This window comes from Balaenoptera borealis (genome assembly GCF_965194805.1).
Source record: "Balaenoptera borealis genome assembly, chromosome: 2".
NCBI lineage: Eukaryota > Metazoa > Chordata > Mammalia > Artiodactyla > Balaenopteridae > Balaenoptera > Balaenoptera borealis.
This window is the reverse complement of record NC_138867.1, coordinates 110,797,058-110,811,258: the sequence shown is the minus strand read 5'-3', so window position 1 is coordinate 110,811,258 and position 14,201 is coordinate 110,797,058. Positions and strand designations below refer to the sequence as shown.

The window sequence follows — 14,201 nt, the reverse complement described above, 5'->3', positions numbered from 1 at the left end:
GTAATTTACAAATAATAAAATTTACCCTCTGTAGTATAGCTTACATGAAGACATAGAATATTTCTGTCACCTCAAAAAGGGCTTTCTTTGTATGCTCCTTTTTAGTCAGTTCCTTCTCCTTATCCCTAGCTGCTGGCAGCCACCAATCTGTTTTCTGCCCTTTTGGTTTTACGTTTTCCAGAAGGTCACATAAATGAAAACATACAGTTAAAAGATGATGCTGTGAAATGCGTCAGCTAACCAACAAGATAAAATACGTTTTAATGAATTTAGGGAGAGTAAACAGATGAGCAAAAACAATGAAATTCAAGAACCAAAACAGAAATTCAGAAATTTAAGGGAGAAAACTATTATAATACTAAAGTCAAATATGCAAAAATGTAAGATAAACTCTTTTAAGCGCAGCCAAAGAAGGTAAAAGTCCCCAAACTCAGACTTTGGTTAAGCCTAGGACACTAGCCAAAGGATGTAAACAGCATAAAGGTTAAAACAAAACAAACATACAAAGATAAAAGCAGAAGGAAAAGAAATCAGAATCTTAAAGTAAATAAATACATACATACTTGTCTTATACTATATACATGGAATGTATATATGAATTCAAGACATGTGTTACCAAATAGTAACAGTTTTTCTGCTGATGGTAGGATTGTGGGTAGTTTTTATTATGTTCCTTCAGCTTGTCTTATGTTTTTCTCAATGGGCATTATTATTTCTACATTTAAAGAATTTTAAAGAGGACATAAATAGAGGTGTAGTTAAAAATAAAAGTTGAATAAAATTGTGGGAAAGGATTAAAGGAATTATTACTAGAGGGTAAAAGGAATATGAACAGAATAATAATAGACTGATAAACTATATCTCCTATAATGCAGAATTTCTACACCTACAATTTAAAAAATTAAAAAAACAAAAACTATGGATAAGGTAAATAATACCAGCTAAATTGTGTGTGTGTATCCAATTGGATCCTCAGGACTAAAGGAAAGAGAAGAAGAGAGCTTAGAGTTAAATATCAATACTGGACCTTCAGTCTCTCCCTTAACCTCAGGCCTCCTTTTAGTACTTGTGAAAGCTGTGAATACACTCTTTGGTTAACAGACATTTGGTCCACACCAAAAGGTCATTGGTATTTGATCTTGTCCCAGACCATTTGGCATGGACCAAATATGCTCATGGACATTTTGGACAGGACCAAACATCCTTCAAGGCACCTTTTAGCTACAGATGTACGTTGCCAGTGTATATACCTTGGCCAGCAACATTTGAAGTAGTTTTCCTGGTTATCCAAATTTCAACATTTGAGAGGTTTTAAAAATGAATACCTAACCCAGTCATGGCCTATAACAGTATAAGCAGAGCCTTACAAAATATGTGAGTACATTTAACCCTTGAACAAAATAGGTTTGAACTGCACGGGTCCACTTATATGTGGATTTGTTCCCCAATAAATACATAGTACAGTACTACACGTACAGAACCGCACGTACAGAGGGCTGACTGTAAAGTTATATGTGGATTTTCAACTGTGGGGGGGAAGGGGGTTGGTATCACTAACACCAATGGTTTTCAAGGGTGAACTGTATTTTTAATTTGGAAGATTGGAGGGGAAAGGGAAGAGAGACATCCTAACAGCAGTTTGTAACAGGAATATCGTTTACAGTACCATTTTATATGGCCAAATGTATGACTATGCTCCTATGTATTTCCTTCTTGAGAGCTTTCATGTGTTCTGGTTTAAAAGTAAAAGTTCTTGGATCTCAAAGTTCAAAATAAAGCATTTATCACAGTTTAGAAAAAATGCAAGTAATTGTTTCAGTATGAATATGTTTCTAATCAGATTAGCTTAAAATTTAGCTAAGAGTATGCATTAAGATTGAATGTTCTTGGATAGAATATTTTATGTATCTTCAAAGAGTACTTAAGAGAAATAAGGAGTGTTGCTTTCTGGATTCCTTTTGCAAGAGCTGGAGGATTGTAAAATGTAAAATGTTAATTATTGAACCTAAAGCACTTGTCTTTTCATTAACTTATTTTTAAATAACCTGAGGTACCCATTCATCCCCCACCTATCTTTTTTGGTTTCTATATAGGAAATAAATGTGATCCTAAAAATCCCACCTCATGGCAGCATGATTCCTTAACTCAGAGCTCTACTGCCAATCTCTCCAAAACTCTGGTGCCATGTTTCCACCAGGATGTTCTTTTGATACTTCAACTAGCTTTGTCCTGCTACATGTTTTCTTCCACTTGTCTTCAACATTTCTGTTAAGAATATCATGTCTCCTAGTCAGAGTCTCATTTATCTTTGCCTATTTCCATTTTTTAAACTTCTGCTTTCATTACAAGAAGAATGACTTTCCTTCTCTTTAAAAATCTTCAGTGCTTCACCATTATCTAATTTACACTCTTCATTTCAAATTTATATTCAAATTCCAAGCCTTTCATTTCTAACCATAATCTGCAAATCTGGTTTTATATTCCACTGTTTCCCAGTTAATACATTCTAGATTCTGGTCCATGACAAATACATATGCTATTCCCTGAACGTGTTTGTCTTTTCCTAGCCCTGTTTTGGTAATGCTGTTCTTCCTGCAGCTCCACCTGGATGACATTTTTGTATTGCCTCTCAAATGTGAGAACCTACAGCAGTTTTTCTGTGATTCTTATCACTTTTTTTCAGTATGCTTTTTAGTGTGGTTACTTTCAAACTTGATCTTTTTCGTCATCATGGTAAATTTGTAGTGTGCAGAGTTTGTTTCTTCCTTTTGTTATCTCACGCTGAGTTAAGCACAGTGTTGGCACTTAGGAAGCAATCTAGAATTTTTTTTAGTTGCATTACATTTGAAAGTAGAAATCAGTATTTCCAGGGAAAATGCAGAGGATCACTACTAACTAATTGATGATCCAGAACAAAGGAGGCATTACTGTGACCACCTGCCCTGTTGTAGAGATAATGGAATGGGCCAGCCTGGACAGCATTATTGTGAAGGATTAATTTCACAGGGTTCTTGCCCTGACTAGAAAGACAGAGAGGAAACATAAGGACTAAGTGATCCATGAAAAAGGTTGAATGAAATATTAAAAATGGGAATTCAGAAAATATAAGCACTGAAAGTCTAAGATTCTGGCTTAATATTTGCTCTAAATTTGAGAATGTGGCTTCTATAAGCTTGTATAACTTCTCATTCTAACCTGTAGTTCCCCTCATCATACCTTCATGTTTATGTAGATGCAAACAGGAAAAGGAAATCCGCTGGTGGTTTATTTGGAGAAGGCCAAGTCAACAGAAAATCACCTCAGACTGTCTGCCTCACCAAATTATATTTACACATATACACACAGACACATTCATACTGTGGGAAAAGAAAAATGCAAGAAGTTTAATACTTCTCTTGTTAGCCCTTTCACCAACATACTTTTTTTTTTCTGGGCTTAATCCATTTATCATAATCTTTCTGAGGGTCTGCTGTATTCCAACTGCTGTGATAAAATAGTTGAAAGGCCAGGGCTCCAATCTTTTTCGAACCCTACCTTAATGAATGTGGCATATCTTTTGACCTACTTTTTTCTAACAACTTTGATATTATGTGAGTCTCTGAGGCTCTCTCTCTGTTAAATTTTCTTTTTGGCTTTTTTCCTCTCTTCAGTTTGGGTAGTTTTTATTGCCCTTCTTCAAGTTTGCTCTTCTTACAGTTTACATTTCTTTATTGGTATTTCCCATTTTACCCTTAATTATGTTTGTACTTTCTTTTGAATCTGCTTATAATAAATGTCAAAAATTCATGTCTCCTAATTTCATCATTCCTGCATCTCTTTATATTGATTGATTGATTTATCTCCTGATTATGGGTCACATTTCCATGCTTCTTCATCTGTCTAGTAATTTTATATTGTATGCTGGACATTGTGGATACTACATTTTAAAAAAATCTTATCTAGTTATTAAAGAAACGTTTTTCCTAGGAACCGCATCCTCAGCAGCATCATATAGTGACTACCAGTCCTGGTGGTCCTCATATCTGCCTTTACCTTAAAGACCTGGCTTGCCTTTGTTTAGTCAAGGATTTATATATATATATTTTAAAATTTATTTTATTTATTTATTTATTTATGGCTGTGTTGGGTCTTCGTTGCTGCTTGCAAGCTTTCTCTAGTTGCAGCAAGTGGGGGTTACTCTTTGTTGCAGCGCAGGGCTCCCCATTGTGGTGGCTTCTCTTGTTGCAGAGCACGGGCTCTAGGCGCGTGGGCTTCAGTAGGTGTGGCACATTGGCTCAGTAGTTGTGGCTCTCGGGCTCTAGAGCACAGGCTCAGTAGTTGTGGTGCATGGGCTTAGTTGCTCCACGGCATGTGGGATCTTCCAGGACCAGGGTTGGAACCCGTGTGCCCTGCATTGGCAGGCGGATTCTTAACCACTGCACCACCAGGGAAGCCCTGGTCAAGGATTTAGACCTTGGACTCTATGTAGCACATTTTATTTACTTTTTTTAAAAATTAAAAAATCCTTTTTAATTTTTTAGCCAGTTTCTGGCCACTCTTTCATATTTTTATTCTTTTTTTTTTAAAGCTGTACATATTTTAAATTTATTTATTTATTTATTTTAGGCTGCATTGAGTCTTCATTGCTGTGCGCGGGCTTTCTCTAGTTGCAGTGAGTGGGGACTACTCTTTGTTGCAGTGTGCGGGCTTCTCATTGTGGTGGCGTCTCTTGTTGCGGAGCACAGGCTTTTGGTGCGCGGGCTTCAGTAGTTGTGGCATGCGGTCTCAGTAGTTGTGGCTTGCAGGCTCTAGAGCGCAGGCTCAGTAGTTGTGGCGCACAGGCTTAGTTGTTCCACAGCATGTGGGATCTTCCCGGACCAGGGCTCGAACCCATGTCCCCTGCATTGGCAGGCAGATTCTTAACCACTGTGCCACCAGGGAAGTCCCCATATTTTTATTCTTAATTCTTATTTTACCACCTTATCCCTTTTGTAGACTCTTAACATTTTAGCAGTTGAGTATGTTCTCTTAACTAATTTTATTCATCCTTTTTCTTTTATCCTACTTTGAAAAAAGTACAGATAAAAGAGGACAATGGTAAGAAGAGATTATATTCTTTCCTTTGCAGATAGCCTTAGAAAGTTCCTAAAAGGGTTCTTTTAATAGTCATCTCCCAGTCGCTACCCATGATTTTCATTCTACCTAAAGAGTTATTTTCTTAAAATATCTTCACTTTTCATGCAGATGACAGTAAGCCTTCCCTATTATCCACGTAACTGAATTGCATCTTGCCTTTTTTTAAAAAATTTTTATTGCAGTATAGTTGCTTTACAATGTTGTGTTAGTTTCTACTGTACAGCAAAGTGAATCAGCTATATGTATACATATATCCCCTCTTTTTTGGATTTCCTTCCCATTTAGGTCACCGCAGAGCACTGAGTAGAGTTCCCTGTGCTATATACAGTAGGTTCTCATAGTTATCTATTTTATACATAGTATCAGTAGTGTATATATGTCAATCCCAGTCTCCCAGTTCATCCCACCCCCACCCCCCTTTGCATCTTGCCTTTTTTTATGTTGTGAGTTATCCATCTTTTTATCAGACATAATCTAAAAGGTAAGAATGAGACTAGGTTGAAATAGTTTTGGTTAGGGGATGAAAACCTGAGATTGAGATGAGGACAGGGTAGTTTAAAAACTCAGATTTAAGGTAGATTGTCCTTAAATTTTGATAAAAGAGAAAAAAGCTGTTATTCCAGAGGTGAGCATCTATATTCTGAAAAATTAACTTGTGTAAAAAATATTGCTTCAATGTTTTTTAACACTCATTTCTTAGATTAAAATCAGTGTTTGTAGATAAATTGGGTTTTGGAAAAGTCATTTTAGTATCTACACATTTAAATTAAAACTACTTATCTTTGAAAAGAGATTGTAACTTGTTAGCACGTTTTTAGTTCCAAAGGTGTATTATTCAGAAATGCACTCTGCTTAAACCCTAAAGTTTCATAACCAAAAAATAACTCAGGAGAGCATGCTAGTCATAAGATAGGATTGCCCCTATAAGATCCTTAAGAGCCAGCTTATCTAATCTTAAAGATTTCAAGTTGGGTGTTTAATCTAGTTTGTTAACTATTGATTAAAGCTGTTACTTAAAGCTGTGCAGAAGTCCAAAGGAAGTATAGAACATGGTCTTACAAAACAAATCAGAACTCTTTCAGTTGCAGGTATCAGAGCCTTAACTTAAATTAACTAAAGCCAGAACAGATATGTTATTGACCCCCAGAGAAAGCAGAGGCAGCTCTGGCCTCAAGGAACCTGGGTGCTTGCAAGTGTGTCTGCCCCTGTTTGCCTGTCTCTCTAGTCCTTTGACTCCTTGTTGCTTGATTGCTCTTCCTCCCTCTCTCTCTGTGACACTTTCTGTCACAGGTCATCTTTGTTGCACATGCTGTGCTCTTTCCATCTCTGCCCTGCATGATATATTTTTGTTTTTTTGCTTTGTTGCTCTGCGTCTGTCTGTCTCGATCTCTTTCTGTGTCTGCTCTCTTGTTCAATGTCCTTCCTCCGCATTCCCCTACCCCTTTCTCTGCCAGTTGATTCCATTTTCTCCCACCACAGAAAGGCATTCCCATGTGGCTGTAGGCTGTTCTGCGTCACATTCTTCCAATTCATCAACCAGAGGAGAAAGGATGCTCTGCCCTCCAGCTCCAGTTATAAAAATCGAGAGGAAAGGACTTTCTCCCTTAGCTTCCCTAGCCAGGAACAGGGCACTGTTTCCCTTTGAAATCTCTGGGTTAAGTTGGAGAGGAACATCAACTCCCTAAAAGAAGGAAGAGCCTCTTCTGGGCAGACAAAATAGTAAATGTTCAACACAGGAGATGAGACTTAAATATTTGAATGAAGGTTCCATAGTTTTCAATAATCCTCATGTATGAGTGCTTATTTATTATGAAATTTCTGTACGTTCTACTCATTTTTTTCCATATCTGCTTCAGTATTCATGCTTTTTCATTTATTATAATATGAATCAACTGAGTATAATATTTAGGAATATTGCCTAATAATCCACTTCAGGACAATTTTATTTTGTCCTGAAGTACAAAAAGTAAAAAATACCAAGTACAAAAAGTAAATAAATAATTTTATTTATTTTATTTGTTGTTTTCTATGAGTAACATTTAAATTCACAGTTTTTAAAAAATCTGCTAGTTCTTTTACAAGTATCTGAGACTAGTATGTTTGCAAAGTTCAGGTTGTAAGTATAAGTTTATTTTTTTAAGATTGCTTAGAGCAGTGGTCCCCACCCTTTTTGGCACCAGGGACTGGTTTCTTGGAAGACAGTTTTTCCACAGGCGGGGGTGGGGGGGTTGGGGATGGATCAGGTGGTAATGCGAGTGATGGGGGGCGCCAGCTCACCTCCTGCTGTGCAGCCTGGTTCCTAACAGGCCACGGACCAGAACCCGTCTGCGGCCCGGGGGTTGGGGACCCCTGGTAGAGTAACCTTGGCTCTTCTTTGCTTACTGTTAGATTCAACAATAAGGTATTGGAAAGAGATAAGTATTTGTTCAATCCTTCACAGTTGTTGAATTTTAGCACTTTTCAGTACTACTCTTTACCTGTTTTATACTTCTGTTCTTAATTTACATGACTGTTTACCCTACTAGACTCTGAACCTAGTGCTGAAAGAATAATACCTTATTTATAACACCCAGCATATGCTAACAAGGTACTCCTAAAATGATTGTTGGTAAACTGTCTTTCTCGCACTTAATATTTTAGGAAATGTACTTTTAAGGAATACAAGTGTTTGTTGGAAAGCAGGTATTAATACATTTACTGATGTTTGAGTCTCTTGACCATTTTATACATACTGGCCCAGATGTGTCAATTTAGATGTCACACTGAAATCATGACTTGTATTCTGGGCAGAGAGAAACGTTCTATAAATAAGTAGCATTTTGTTTTTGATACAGCATACAGTGTTGCCTAATTCTTGATAATATTTGATGGGAAGGGTAGTTTTGCTTCATTCAGATTGTGACATATAATTTTTATAACATGAAATGGTAAGTGATCAAGATTTCTCTCTGTAGGCTACGGAAAGTGAGGTAGGAGATGTAGATTTAACACGTCTTCCAGAAGGACCTGTTGATTCTGAAGATGAAGAAGAGGAAGATGAAGAGATTGATCGAACAGATCCACTGCAGGGGCGAGATCTTGTTCGAGAATGTCTTGAAAAAGAACCTGCAGACAAAACTGATGATGACATTGGTAAGAAATACATCTGTTCACAATAGGAATTTTATAGTTCAATTTATATATAGTTACCTATTGGTGCATAACAAATTACCCCCAAGAAGGTTTTGTGGGTCAAGAATTCAGGAGCAGCCTACCTGAGTCGTTCTGGCTCATTGTCTCTCATGAGGTTGTAGTCAGAATGTGACAGGGGTTACAGTCACTGGGCTAAGCTGGAGGATCTGCTTCCAAGGTGGCTGCTCACATGGCTTTTGGCATAGAACCTCAGTTCCTCTCCACACGGGCTTCTCCAGAGGTTGTTTACATGTCCTCACAACATGGCAGTTGGTTTCCCCCAAAGCCAGTAATTCAGGGGAGAATAAGGCAGATGCCATAGTATCTTTTATGATCTGGCCTCAGGAATGATACATCATTGCTTCTTCCCAATTCTGTTTGTCATACAGAGCAACCCTCACGCAGTATGGGAGGGGACTGCACGAGGACGTGAATATCAAGAGGCAAGAATTGTTCAGGGCCGTCTTTGAGGCTAGCTGCCCCAATATTAGAGCTTGTTTTGGAGGTTCTAGCAATGGAACGCAGCTGCTCATATATCCTTAAGCAAAGGACAGTACTCCTTTCTCAGGGAAGGTTCTCCTCTATCATATCAGGACAGGTTGTCCTCTTTGACTAAGTGTACAGCTTCAGGACGGATGCATGTGTGGAGTGGTGAAGGGAGGAAGGGGACACCTGCCTAGACAGCCAGATCACCTGAATCAACACTGGCCATCATTAGGGTGATGGATGTTGCAGCCAGATAGTCCTCACATTCTGGCTGCCCCAATTTATGAAACAATAGCTTTGATTGCAGTAAAGTGATTTCCCCCTCCATGTCCATAAGACATGTAAAGCACAGTGCGTCAGTGTTCAATGTCTATGAATTCAAAAAAATTTCAAATGTTATCAAAAATCATAGTTTCGCCTCTAGCTTGAAAAAAAATGTATGTGTATATTTTTTGGTTCAAATTTTATGAATTTTCCTTTAATTTCTTATAGAACTACTTACTGTACTTTGGAGGTTGAGTAATACTAAAGATGCTAATGTTATCTTTAAGGACAAAGATTACTTAGTGTTGTTATATTATTATGATTCAATTAAGATTTTATCCTAGATTTCCCTTTTATAAGAGTCATACTGCTGTGATTCAAGTCAGAAGATACTGCTACTAATAATTATAATCTATGGGAGTAAAGATCAATACGTTTGAACATTCCTTGCCATGCTAATAACATATAATATAGTTATGCATCCTACAGTTGAGACTCATGTTGTGAATGCTATCTGGACAGCAACTGTAAGTGCATTTTTAGTGGTAAAGAATTGTACACTATGCTGTTTTCACAAGGCTTTCTTAAAAATTGAAATATGATTAACTTCCAGTTATCTGTGGCTAGATAGCACCTTACAGTTTCTTCTATTTCAGCCTTAGCTGACTGCTTAAATGTTTTTTTCCTTTATCTTTATTGCTCGTGTGTCTATACCAGGGAATGGCCTGAGGCAGGTACTCAAAACATTTGTTGGTTAAATTAAAGAGAGTTACCTTGTAGTTGCTTTGACAAATCTTAAACTAGTATTCACATTTGTTGTCCCTAATTTAATTACTTATTGACATTTATTAATAACTGTTTAAAAACTCTAGCCCAGAAAGAAACAGACAAAAGCCTTTTTCACTAATTATTAGATCAAAGGGCATCACTAAAGGTAACCACCATGGAATAGCATCTTGTGCTAGGAAAATTAACTAAACTCTCCAGCCTCATCTGAATCTGTGTAGTTTCCTGGTTCTCTCTGGAGGTTGTGAATTCTGGTGTCTTCCATTATGCCTGTATTTTCATGTGAGTCTGAATATATCTGTTAACCAAATAACTGAATTTTTTTTAAGCAACAGTCATCTTGTATCTTGGTTTCTCTAGTTTAGCAGCATGAATTCCTAAATTGATTAGAAAATTGAGTATTGGATTCTAGATTTTATTGTATCTTTAAACTGTAGTCCTTGATGGTCACTAAACTAGAATTTCTGTTTTTTTAACAGAACAATTACTGGAGTTTATGCACCAGCTTCCTGCTTTTGCAAACATGACCATGTCTGTAAGGAGAGAACTCTGCTCAGTGATGATTTTTGAAGTGGTGGAGCAGGCTGGAGCTATTATTCTTGAAGATGGGCAAGAGGTACGTTAGCAAATAGATGTTACACATTACTTGGTTATAGCAGCTAATTTTTAGAATAATTTTCATAAACTTGTGTAGATCTTGACTTTTAAAATTTATACAATTTTTTAAATGACTGCTGAGTTTGGGGTAGTTATAATTTCTGAAAAGATAAGTTTTGTTTTGTTTTTGCTTTATTTTGTCTTAATTTTGATTTCCTGGCAATGGACCTTGCACAGAATAGATGTTCAGTAATTAATATTCATTGGACCAAATTTGTTTTTACTTCTCAAATTAAATTGTAAGACTTTAAAAAATTTTTCTTATTGTTCTTTGTTTTGTTTATTTTTTTCTTATTAGTCATCCATTTTATACACATCAGTGTATACATGTCAATAATTATTGTTATATTAGTATATTTATAACATTATTATTAAAATGTTTTTCAAGTATATAATCTCCTTATCCCTTTTTTATATTATACAGTTTTTTTAAAATGAAGGAAGTGTATTGGTACCTGTGCCTCCTAGTAGACTGCTGTCAGTTGAGGCATTTATGTGGCAATTCTATTTTCAAAAATGCTTGGATGGCAACTTGCGGATGGGCGGAGGGAGGATTCAGAGGAATTGAAAAGTGTTACTGCTGTTAGGTAGCACTTTTTTCTTATCGAACTGATAAAAATTAATGGTGAGATGTCAGTCAGTGCACATTGTCATATACTGCAGGTAGGAACATATAAACAGTATTTCTGGAAAATCATTTAGAAATTTTTAACATGGGCTTCAAAGTATTAACAGCCTCTAACCCATTATTCCCCTTTTGAATGTCTCTCCTCCAGACACAATATAAAACTCAAAGAGTTGTGCCAAAAGATATTCATTGCAGGATATATATAATAGTAAAAATTGGAAATGACCAAAATATATCCCCCCCAAAAAACAGTGGTTAACTAAATTATTATATAGCCACAGGTTATAATATTATATAGGTTTTCAAGTTATTTTAAAATTTGATAGATATCTTTGAGGACAGGGGCCTTAGCTCTAGCTTTGTCTACATGCTTTCTCCCTGTATCCTAGAAATCGTTTGGCACATAGGATATACTAAAAAAAAAAGTTTGATGAACAAATGAATATAGTATTAAATTTTTTAAAAGGACAGGATAGTCTAAATAGTTCAACGGTATGAAATAATATAAACATGGGAGAGAAATACTAAACTTTTGATGACAACTGTATAAATAGTGGGGTTTTGAATAACTAGTTTTCCACAAATTTTGTCTTCTTTTAATATTCCACAGTTCTGTCAGCAAAAATTTGTTGTGTGCCTACTTTGTGCTAGGTACACAGTGAGGATAGTGGTGGAAAAACCCAACACAGCCCCTGTCCTCAAGTAATATGTGTAATCCACAAATTCCACAATGAGTATATTTTATATTTGAAATAACTAAAAAAATGAAACACAGTTTTGAAAAAATATTTCTTGTTGCCAGTGATTCTCCTTCAGAACTGATAATCCAGATTTCCCTTAAATCACATTAAAACTGATTCACATTAAAATTGAAAGTTTAGGCTAATAAAAGGGATACCATATGAGAACAAGTAGTCTTTCACTGATATACAGTAGGCCTTAGAATATGTCTCCTTAGAGCATTAAATACTTAGGTATAAATTGAGAGCAGTATTTTCTTAACATTAGGAGAAATTTTCAATATTTTTTAAGATATGCCTTAAAATTCAGGCTTTTAATAGTTTTTCTAAATTAATCACTAGCTCCCTTTTTTTTTTCTTTCTTTTGAATGTTTGCTATGTGCCAGACACTATTCTAATCACTTGGTTTGTATTAAACTCATTTTTAATGGACACAAAAGTCCTGTGATAGGTAATGTTGTTATGCCCATTTTAGCAGTAAAGAAACTGAAGCCTAGGGAGGTTAAATAACTTGCCCAGAATCACTCAGCTAGTCAGTGGCAGATTCTGGATTCAAATTCCAAGAGCTGGTGGCCTTTTTTTTTTTTGTATTAATGGGACTGTGCCGTTTGTAGCCTTTTATTTTTTTATTATTTTATTTTATTTATTTTGTTTTTGGCTGCGTTGGGTCTTCGTTGCTGCACGCGGGCTTTCTCTGGTTGCAGTGCGCGGGCTTCTTATTGCAGTGGCTTCTCTTGTTGCGGAGCACGGGCTCTAGGCACGCGGGCTTCAGTAGTTGTGGCTCACGGGCTCTAGAGCACAGGCTCAGTAGTTGTGGCGCACAGGCTCAGTTGCTCCGCAGCATGTGGGATCTTCCCAGACCAGGGCTCGAACCCATAGTCCCCTGCATTAGCAGGCGGATTCTTAGCCAGTGCGCCACCAGGGAAGCCCAGAGCTGGTGGTCTTAACCGTAACAATTACTGAGAGTCCCTGATTTCATTTGGTGACTAAAAGAAGAAAGAGTAAAATAAACTTTAGTGGTTGGCTTAACAAGAATAGGGTGTTACTGACAGAGTATTAAGTAATATAATCAGATCTTCTTTTTTCTTTTTTAAATTATACGAGTTCTATATATTGATTATTTTTCAAAGTTAACATGTAACCCTCTTTTCCCAAAGGTTCTTAAAACCTATCTTTTTCTCTATAGCTTGACTCATGGTATGTTATTTTAAACGGCACTGTAGAAATTAGTCATCCAGATGGAAAAGTTGAAAATCTCTTTATGGGAAATAGTTTTGGAATTACACCCACTCTGGATAAGCAGTACATGCATGGAGTTGTTAGGACTAAAGTAGACGATTGTCAGGTAAGCTTATCTCTGCTCATGTACTCTTGTTTCTTGATTTTAAATGGCTGAGCTTTTTTTTCCTTCCCCAAAATAAAATAGCTTGATTTGAGAATTGGGAGTTTGAAAAGCTCACAGTTAATAAAGGAAACTAGATTTTATATCGGACTCAAATATTTGTGGAATGAGCAAACTATACATATTTTAAAGAGAATACATCTAATAAATGTTGGTTTGTTAAATTTCTATCTGATATTAGCCAGCTCAGTCTCTTTTTTGTTTTTTTTTTAATAGAGGAAGAAATAGGAACTTCTGAGTTGTTTGTTTCTTACTCCTGCTTCATGTTTTCTTTGCATAGTGTCAGTTTTGAGAGAAGTAGATGCGCACTTCTCCTTTTAGAGCAGAATTCAAATGGATTTAATTTCTTTGGTCTCTTTGTGCATGAATTATTTATTTTATCTTGATTTTTGTTAAGGAATGAAGGGATGAAATAAAAACTTATGCCACTTGAGTTCTCACCTTTGTGCTCTGCCTTGGTGCATAGTGATATATTTATGTATTATAGGTTCATTAATTGTCCCTATGTTGTTCTCGGACAGTTTGTCTGCATAGCCCAGCAGGATTATTGGAGAATTTTAAATCATGTGGAAAAAAATACCCATAAAGTTGAGGAAGAGGGAGAAATTGTTATGGTACATGAGCACCGTGAACTAGATCGCAGTGGAACCAGGAAAGGACACATTGTAATCAAGGTGGGTATTTTTTACTTATTTTTCTTGTTATTGATAGAATAAAGCTTTCATCTTGCTTAAAAGATTTTGAACCACTTTTTGAGTAGTGCAAGATAATTCATTAACTTTGGGATCTAGTGTAAATAAATGTGTTAATTCTCTTGACTTTTTCTAAGTTGGCTTTTACACATTTTATTGAGGAAGGGTAACATTGCCATTTAATATCAGTATGGAAGGATATTATTTAGAATATACCAGTCAAAATTTTCCTTCTCAAATTTATTGTATGATCAATTGAT

The 14,201-nt window shown here is 36.2% G+C and overlaps 1 protein-coding gene and 1 long non-coding RNA gene across 10 annotated transcripts in view; one reads left to right on the top strand and one right to left on the bottom strand.

Moving 5' to 3' along the window:
* LOC309623702 overlaps nucleotides 1-14,201 on the bottom strand; it is a 248,219-nt gene that overhangs the window by 134,601 nt on the left and 99,417 nt on the right. The window lies entirely within an intron of this gene.
* RAPGEF6 (Rap guanine nucleotide exchange factor 6) overlaps nucleotides 1-14,201 on the top strand; it is a 233,864-nt gene that overhangs the window by 133,174 nt on the left and 86,489 nt on the right. For 8 of the 9 annotated variants that reach the window (XM_082380767.1, XM_082380766.1, XM_082380770.1 and 5 more), the window contains 4 exons: nucleotides 8,070-8,247; nucleotides 10,302-10,438; nucleotides 13,034-13,192; nucleotides 13,771-13,923. In XM_082380767.1, coding sequence (XP_082236893.1) covers nucleotides 8,070-8,247; nucleotides 10,302-10,438; nucleotides 13,034-13,192; nucleotides 13,771-13,923 — 627 coding nt within the window. The remainder of the gene's footprint in view (nucleotides 1-8,069; nucleotides 8,248-10,301; nucleotides 10,439-13,033; nucleotides 13,193-13,770; nucleotides 13,924-14,201) is intronic. The other variant, XM_082380768.1, reaches the window with a different exon arrangement.